General features: G+C 39.5%; 5 protein-coding genes across 5 annotated transcripts, besides 13 other annotated features; all 5 read left to right on the forward strand.

Annotated features, from left to right (window-relative positions):
• Positions 1-676: a mobile genetic element.
• Positions 1-7,844: a sequence feature (heterozygous, Esmeraldo-like haplotype).
• Positions 416-648: a mobile genetic element.
• Positions 733-754: a sequence feature (AT_rich).
• Positions 772-1,371, forward strand: Tc00.1047053509069.14 (hypothetical protein, conserved; the record flags this gene model as incomplete). The annotated part of the gene is made up of 1 exon (XM_800249.1): positions 772-1,371. The coding sequence occupies one exon, from the start codon at positions 772-774 to the stop codon at positions 1,369-1,371; it is 600 nt and encodes a 199-aa protein (XP_805342.1).
• Positions 1,414-1,437: a microsatellite.
• Positions 1,436-1,490: a microsatellite.
• Positions 1,665-2,234, forward strand: Tc00.1047053509069.20 (ATP binding protein-like protein, putative; the record flags this gene model as incomplete). The annotated part of the gene is made up of 1 exon (XM_800245.1): positions 1,665-2,234. The coding sequence occupies one exon, from the start codon at positions 1,665-1,667 to the stop codon at positions 2,232-2,234; it is 570 nt and encodes a 189-aa protein (XP_805338.1).
• Positions 2,406-2,425: a microsatellite.
• On the forward strand, positions 2,451-2,831 carry Tc00.1047053509069.30 (tubulin binding cofactor A-like protein, putative; the record flags this gene model as incomplete). Its single annotated transcript, XM_800246.1, has 1 exon — positions 2,451-2,831. One exon carries the CDS (start codon positions 2,451-2,453, stop codon positions 2,829-2,831), a length of 381 nt encoding a protein of 126 aa, XP_805339.1.
• Positions 3,303-3,330: a sequence feature (AT_rich).
• Positions 4,533-4,573: a microsatellite.
• Positions 4,744-4,778: a sequence feature (AT_rich).
• On the forward strand, positions 4,813-6,291 carry Tc00.1047053509069.40 (uncharacterized protein; the record flags this gene model as incomplete). The annotated part of the gene is made up of 1 exon (XM_800247.1): positions 4,813-6,291. The coding sequence occupies one exon, from the start codon at positions 4,813-4,815 to the stop codon at positions 6,289-6,291; it is 1,479 nt and encodes a 492-aa protein (XP_805340.1).
• Positions 6,643-6,669: a sequence feature (AT_rich).
• Positions 6,779-6,806: a microsatellite.
• Positions 6,864-6,908: a sequence feature (T-rich).
• On the forward strand, positions 6,951-7,844 carry Tc00.1047053509069.49 (minichromosome maintenance (MCM) complex subunit, putative; the record flags this gene model as incomplete). The annotated part of the gene is made up of 1 exon (XM_800248.1): positions 6,951-7,844. A coding segment is annotated over one exon (894 nt), but the record flags the coding sequence as incomplete, so codon positions are not given.

Raw genomic sequence — 7,844 nt, forward strand, 5'->3', positions numbered from 1 at the left:
ATCAAGCCCACGGAAAAGGCATCGGCCGCCATCATCACGGATGCATCGCTCCAGGGATGGGGAGCCGTTTTTATTCCAGACTCCGGCGACATTAAAATTGCCGGAGGGAAATGGGAGAGGAAGCCTTTTCTTATCATGCAGGCCGAGGCGCGCGCGGTGCGCTTAGCCTTATCGGCCTTTTCCGCCATCTTGCCACTCACCATGGACGTTTGGGTGGATAATGCTTTGCTGCAAGGAGCGGCGAATAAAGGCAGCTCGAAATCGCACGCGTTGACGTGGGAGCTGCAACGGATATATGAGTTTTTGGACTCTCGCGGAATAAAGACATCCTTTGCATACGTGCGGTCTGCAGAAACCCCCGCAGACGGCATATCACGCGGTCGTGTGTTTACACTTCAGGACTTGGCGAAGGGAAGCGGCGGGGTCTTGTGGTTGGAGGACCCCGAAGTCTGCCACTTCGTAAGTAATAATATTTAAATCCTAATTGAGGACAAAGCACCATGCTAGTGGTCCACAGAATTCTATATATATTGAATGAAGAGGAAAAATTGAAACAATTAGCTTACTTTGCGATAACACTCTTTTCCATATCTTGTTTGGTTTCCATAGGAAATTTCAGGATCCGGCCAGCGGCACAGAGAAATTTTTTATTTATTTTGATGGATGTCATGATTTATTGTTTTTTTTTGCCATTTTTTTTTGCGTTTGCTGTTGTATGTGACGACTTTTTTGTTTATATTTTTTTTTATTTAAAGACATTTCCTAAAGACGATGCGTATATTTCGGCTTATTTATGTGGTCGTTATATTTCTTGCTTTGTTATTGGCCTTGATGCCTCAGCAAGATCCTTTTCCGAGTAATTTGCCCGAAAGATATTTGTTTAGTGCGCTGAAAGCCAAGTATGGGGATTCTAGAAATCTTGACCACTCTGAGACAAGAAAGCTATACAATTCTTTGTTAACTGAAATTGGGGAGTTCATGGAACAAAATAAAAATAGACTGGACGCAAAACAGCAAGCAGTTTCCTGTAATGCAATGCGCTGGACGGCCCGTTTATATTCCCGAACGAGAGATGGAACGTACCCTCTTCCCATTTTGACCGACTGGGTTCTTCAATTAAGAGATGGTTATGTTCATGGTCTTCGATATTTTCCAAATGTCCTTTTCCGGGATTTGGAAGACGTATTAAGTGGCAACTTTAGCTTTTGGCGTTCTATTCTTGTTATTAGGCAGTTTAGTCGATGTGTTTTTCCCTCAGTTAATTCCACGGGGTGCCCGTCGTATCAATTTCTTCGTCAGATTAGAGGGAAAAGTGATGAAGATGTACTGGCATCATGCACAAAAAGCAACACAATATATGATTTTCTTTAGTTGGGAGAGATTTATGACTTTTTTATTCTGAAAAAACGAAACCAACAACAACAACAACAACAACAAAAAAAAAAAAAAAAAAAAAAAAAAAAAAAAAAAAAAAAGAGAAAAAAAAAAAATTAATAATAGCATCAACTTTAGAAAAGAAAAGTTTGGTTTTAAAGGTTAAAGGATAACGCACACGCCGAAATAAACAAAGCAAATGCGTGGTTTTTAAATGATTTTTATTGTATTGCATGAAAACCCAATTTTTTTTTTTTTATTTGCTTCCTTTATAGTTTGTAAGAAGAATAATGGAGAACCTGGCGGAAAATGCTCTTCTGCGGATCGCAGAGAATATAGAGCGGGCTGTTGACGATGAGATGGAACATATAGATAACTTGGATGATGACGAATTGATGGAACTCCGACGCAAGCGCCTGAAGGCACTAAGAGAGATGGGGGAGCGTCGAGACGCGTGGTTGAGAAAGGGGCATGGCCAACTGCAAGAAATGGCAGACCCAAAGGAGTTTTTTAATGCTGTGGAACAATCTGAACGTGTCGTTGTCCACTTTATGAGAAGAAGCACCTTGCGTTGTTCTATCCTGGAGCGACACCTTCGAGCTATTGCATCTAAGCATTTTGAGACACGATTCTGCTACGTTGATGTTGAGAGACTTCCCGCTCTTGCTGAACGATTTAACGTAATGATGTTACCGACGTTGATGCTTATTGAGAACAAGAAAACGTTTCACAGCATTATTGGTTTTGATGAGTTTGGGGGAACTGATGATTTTTCAACAGATACTGTTGTAAAGGTGCTTTCTCGCTATGGCATGGTAAACGAACGTGGCATGTTTTCAGATGATCAAAGTGCCGAATAGAGTATTTGTAAGAATAAATAGTAAAAAGATCATTATTTTCTTACCGTTGTGGAATTTTTCTTTTTTTCCTCCTGATGCTGCAGGAAAGCCATTATTTCTTATCTATAAATAGTTGTTCTTTTCCCGTCTTTTATTTGTAACGTAATTGCGGTGGTTGTAGAACCAAAAGATTAAATAAATAAATAAATAAAATATTAAGAACAGGAAAAAAAGACAATGTCTACAGATAATGCTGATGGTGGTAACCGTTTTATTGGGCGCACCAAGCAGGTAGAGGATCCTCTTGTGAAGAGTCTGAGAATCAAAGTGAACACTCTTAAGCGTAACCTGAAAGATTTTGAGTTTGCTAAGAAGGAGGTCATTCGTGAAACGAGTCGTCTGGAATCCATTAAGGAAAACAATCCGGAACGTGTGAAACAACAGGAAGGTGTTCTTGGCGAGGCACAGATGATGGTTCCCCATTCGGAGAACAGGGTGAGAACTGCTCTGAAAGATCTTAAAGAATTTTTAAATGAGGAAGATTTGGGTAGCAGGGATGTCGAGCTGCTACGGAGCGCACATGAATCAGTGGAAGAGGGGGAACGTGTATTATCTTAACCCTAGAATCTAAATGCGGTATTCAATATATATATTAATTTGGAGTTTTATTAAGGGAAATTTATGAATTATCTTTTAAGTTTTCATTGTTTCCTCTGTTCTTACTAGAATTATTCGATAGGGGCAGTTTTTTTAATTGTTTTGACCGAAAAGTTCTTGTTTCAGCGAGCTCTTTTCCTCTTTTGGCGGTTGATTTCACTGTACTACTGTCATTCTTGTTGGTGGTTTCCAGATTGCTTTTTAGATGAAATTCAGTAATCGATGAAAATGAGGGCGTCGTTGAGAAGGATCGCAGACTCTCTTGTCTGGCTCGATGGAGTGTTTTTTTTGTTTAAAAAGTTTGGAATTTGGGTTTTAGAAAGTGCAAATAGAAAATCTTTTTGTATTTCTTTGTGCGGGTGGGAGGTTTTTTGTACTGTCTTCTTGTTTTCAATGAAATGAAAGGATTGAAATCATACCTTTACTTAAATGAAATTATTATTATTATTATTTTTTTTTTCACCGTTTATTTTGTTATTCTACTGTAGAAGCTTGCGGGAAAAAAAATGTGATCACATGAGGATAATTGAATGACAGAGGCCTTTTTAGAAAGCCTGGTTTCTTAAAATTTTGGTAGATTTGTTTTCAATGGTGCTGCATTAGAAGCGAGGGTGTGTAGTTCTTTTATTCCTGGACATTCCACACGCCAATACCGCTTTTCGCGTGGAGGGGCTCCAGATATTGCGCTGCCGTAGAAATTGCCTCTTCGTGACCCCAAAACAAGCTAGGTTGTCGTAACATTTGCCTTATGAAATTGTTTTTGTGAATGAGTGTTGGATGAATCTTTGGTTAGACTTGGAGGCTGCTTTGCGCATCGAAGAAAACAGACATTCTTATTGATGTTTCTTTTTATTGGAATGGAGGCGAAGAACTCACTCAGGCGAATATTTGCTTTTTGGAGGCATGTTTATCTGTAAGGGATTTTGCTATCCTCTTTGAGGTGTTTTAGGAGGGGATTTTGAATTTTTTTTTTTTTTTTAGTATATACGCTGGGAGGTTGTGATTTTTTCAATCTTGCCTGAGCAAAAGCGATGCGCGTTCCTCTACAATATATGGAAGACACTGTTGCCCTGTTTTTTCAATTATCCTGCTGGAGTATATTGTTGGGTTGCGTATTTTTGTTAAATATGATTTGGGCTCAAAGCCACTTTTTACGAAGTGGAATGTGGTTTTATTGTTTTGGCAATAGGGCAGCCGCTCTCACCTTTTTTATTTTGGTTTTCCTAGAAGCATTATATTTTTTTATTAGGCACAAGTTACATGCTAAAGTTTTTTTTTTATTACGAGGCTCCCGTTGCGCAAAATTTGACAAGCAACTAAGAGAAACGAATTCTTTTTTTTTTTTTTTTTGAATGCGGAATTAAGTTATTTGGGGGTTTTAATTTAAGAGTTGCCTTTGAACTTTGAACGGGGCTCGAAAGAGAAGAATTGAGGGTTACTTTTTTCTTACGAAAAAAATTTTTAAGCTCTAACATTACCTTTTTTTATTGAGGGTGCAGGACTTATGAATTATTGGCTTACTTATTTATTGACTGCGAGGGATTTTCTTGGGACCGTCACGGGTTTTTTATTTTTCCTGCTGCAAAATACTGGTGACTTTTGATTAATACGAGACTGACTTAAATAGAATAATATTTTTTGTTTGACACCGGTTTTTAATTGTTTTTTTTTTTTTGTTATTTATCGTTTTTTTTTTTTTTTTTGTGTGTGTGTGTGTGTGTTTACCCTCTTCAATACTGAATTGCCTAATGGATGAGGAAGTAGTGAGTGCTTTAAAAAAGGTACCACAGGTAATCTGATCTTGAAAGAATCAAATTATTATTATTGTTAATATTGTTATTGTATGATGTCTTTTCATTGCTTGATTACGTCCTTTTTAAAATCAATACTTTTAAAAATAATAATTATCAAGACTCTTGCGCAATAGAAAGGAAGAGGAAATATGGCCAAATCAAATGAGACAACAAACACGAAAGAGAGATACTTTTCATCGAAAATGGGTAGACGTGGTTTTTCTGCAGGCTCCCGACAAACTTCTATTTCTGTGCAGAAAAATCAAAAAAAGGTGGGAACACCTGTTCTTGATAAATGTGGTTTCAGTAAACAAAAAAATGCGGAAATTCAATTACGGCAGGTCGGTACTCCTCGGAGCGGCTGCTCATCCTCCGTAACGGCGTTAGAAGAAACCATTGCAGATGTCATGGGTGTCAGAATGCAGTCATTAACTGACTTGGGAACCCGAATAGAGGAACTGTCGTCTATACATCGACAGGAGGAGGTGGCTTTTCGACAGCAGATGGATGATGTTCTTCAACAATTAGAGACGGCGCGAGTCAATCAATTGGGTACGGTGCAAGACTACGAGGCGCTTTTAAAAAAGGAGCGTCAAGAGCGTCAAACCGTAATTTCATTGATGCAACGCTTTAAAACTGAAGGCGCTGAAGTAATTAATACAATGAAGGAATCATTAAAAGCGGCTAGAACCAAATGGAAAGCAGAGGTGGAGCTAAATGCACAATTAACTGCCCAGTTAAGACAGTACCAGATGAATATCATGCCATCGGAAGCCGTGAAGACGGATGGTGCTGGCAATTTGAAACCAGGGTCTAATGAAAATGCGCTTTATACCAAGGTCGAGATTTTGACACGACTTCTTGAAGAAGAGGACACAATTATAGTTGAGTTACAGGAACGCAATAAGGCCCTTGAGAAGAAGGTCTCTGTTCTTACTCAGCAGCGTAATCGGCTTCTGGATCTTGAGGCTCAGCATCTAGAAACGGAGGAATTTAACACTGAGTACAGTAATTTACTAAGTGCGGTTCGTGGTTTTGATACTGCTGAAGAAAAAACCACACCTGAGGGAAGAGTTTGTGTCTTAACACGCTTTACGAAGATGCTTTTACAGCGTTTGCAATCAGAGCAGAGACAACGGCTTCGTGTTGAGGAACAAGCAGTTCGAATGGCCTCGGAACATGATCAAATAGTACGGGCTTTAGAAGCTCGTATTAAAAGCCTGGAGATACAAAAGAGTAGTGGCATACCTTCATATCGACAAAACGTTTTGCACACTGAGAATGAAAAATCATGCAAAAACGTATTGACTGAGGGAGGAATCGAAGTCCCACCAAAGAGTGACGGGGCATATCCAAAAAGAGACCAATCAGTTGATCAGGAGGCAATAACCTCTTGTGGGGGAGTTGATGACTTTAGGTTGCTTCTTCTTAATTCATCTAAAATGAGCGCTGTCAAACCACACTCTGAAGAAACGGTACCGAATGTCTCTACTGGCGATGCTGAGCGTGCAAAATTGGAAGCTCAATTGGCGGCTGTTACAAGCGATTTCCAGCAATCGGTGGCGGAATGGATCGCCTTTCCATTGAACGGAGAGAAAACGCTTCGGGAGGACTTCTGCCCTGAATGACAATATCACTATTTTATTTTTGGATGAGACAATTGATTATGAACCATACAGTTTTTTTTCATATGCAATGGCGGACCCATTATTTTCTGTATTTATCCAATTGTTTTTTAATAACAGGGACTCGGTGTTTGATCGCGCTTGATGACTAGGTAGACCACTCGACGGCCTTTGCAGGCGTCAATGAATGCCTTTTTTTCCAAGAAAAACCTGTGAAAAAATGTATTTAGCACTACAGGGTGGAAAAGAGCATTCTTTTTTTGGTTTTAGCGTCTGTGATTTCATAATTTGTATTGTTATTTTTTTGCCGTAGAGTTTTTGTGGGTTTTTTGTTTGCTTCCCGTTGGGTGCATCATATAATAATTATTTATATATTTATAAGTGCGTATTTTAAGGTTTATCGTATCTTCCAGAGTTTTTTTTGAAATTATACCAATCGCCACTTATACTCATAAGCTGGTTGTCTGAAATGGGAGGGAATTTGTGTTGTAAAAAAAAAAAAAAAAATAGAAAAAAAACCGCAATGAGGATTGATAACAACTATCAATTGGACCAAAAAATGGTTTGCATTGTAGTTTTTTTTTCTTTTTCTTTTGGATGTATGTTTTTTTTTTTTTTTTCCAAACCATCTCTTTTTGATTTATTGGAGGTGAATTCAGTCCATGACAGAGGTGCCGTCGCAAGAGCAGGCCAAGAAAACTGGTTTGGCTGCGGCAGCAACCACAAAATATCCGAATTATTTGGCGGACCGCGAGCTATGTAAACGTTTTTTTGAGGAGTTCCGAGATCTATCTGGCACCTTGAAGTATATAGAGATTTTAAGAAGAATAGCTTGTAGAGAGTTGAAACTTTTCATATTACAACTGGACGATATAGCCCATTACGGACAATTGTATCTTGCTCAGCGGATACAAATGAATGTCATGGGCTATTCTGAAGAACTGTGTCGTGTCATCGATGAACTCATCCCACAGACCGAGATAGTAGAAGACATGGTTGATTACCTATTAGTTGAGGCAAAGGCCGCCGGCCAATCCTTACCTTCCTTATTAACAAGAAGGTACGAGCTGATCATTGTGCCATTGAGTGGCTACGCCGAACCGATTCCACTAAGACATTTAAAGGGTAGCTTAATCGGCACTCTTGTGGTCTTGCGTGGCATTTGTATTGCAGCCACCGCGGTTCGTCCTAAACTTTCTGTGCTGGTTTCGGTTTGTGAAGTGTGTGCTGAGACAACATTTCAACAGGTGGTTGGGGATCGTCTCACCCCACTTATGGTGTGCCAATCGCAACGTTGTAAACTAAATAATACCATAGGCCGTCTACTTCCTCAATACAAGGCCAGTAAATTTACAAAGTACCAGGAACTCCGGCTTCAAGAACTTCCCCAGGATGTTCCTCGAGGTGCTATACCACGTACAGCTCGTGTTATTTGTGAGGGTGAACAGACACGGATTGCTTCCCCAGGACAGGTGATTAAAATTACCGGAACGTATTGCCCAGATCCCTCTACTGGACAGGGCCATGAGGCATTTCGAGCTTCTACCATGGTAAAG

Source organism: Trypanosoma cruzi, genomic scaffold, assembly GCF_000209065.1.
Source record: "Trypanosoma cruzi strain CL Brener 1047053517133 genomic scaffold, whole genome shotgun sequence".
NCBI classification, from domain to species: Eukaryota; Euglenozoa; class Kinetoplastea; order Trypanosomatida; family Trypanosomatidae; genus Trypanosoma; species Trypanosoma cruzi.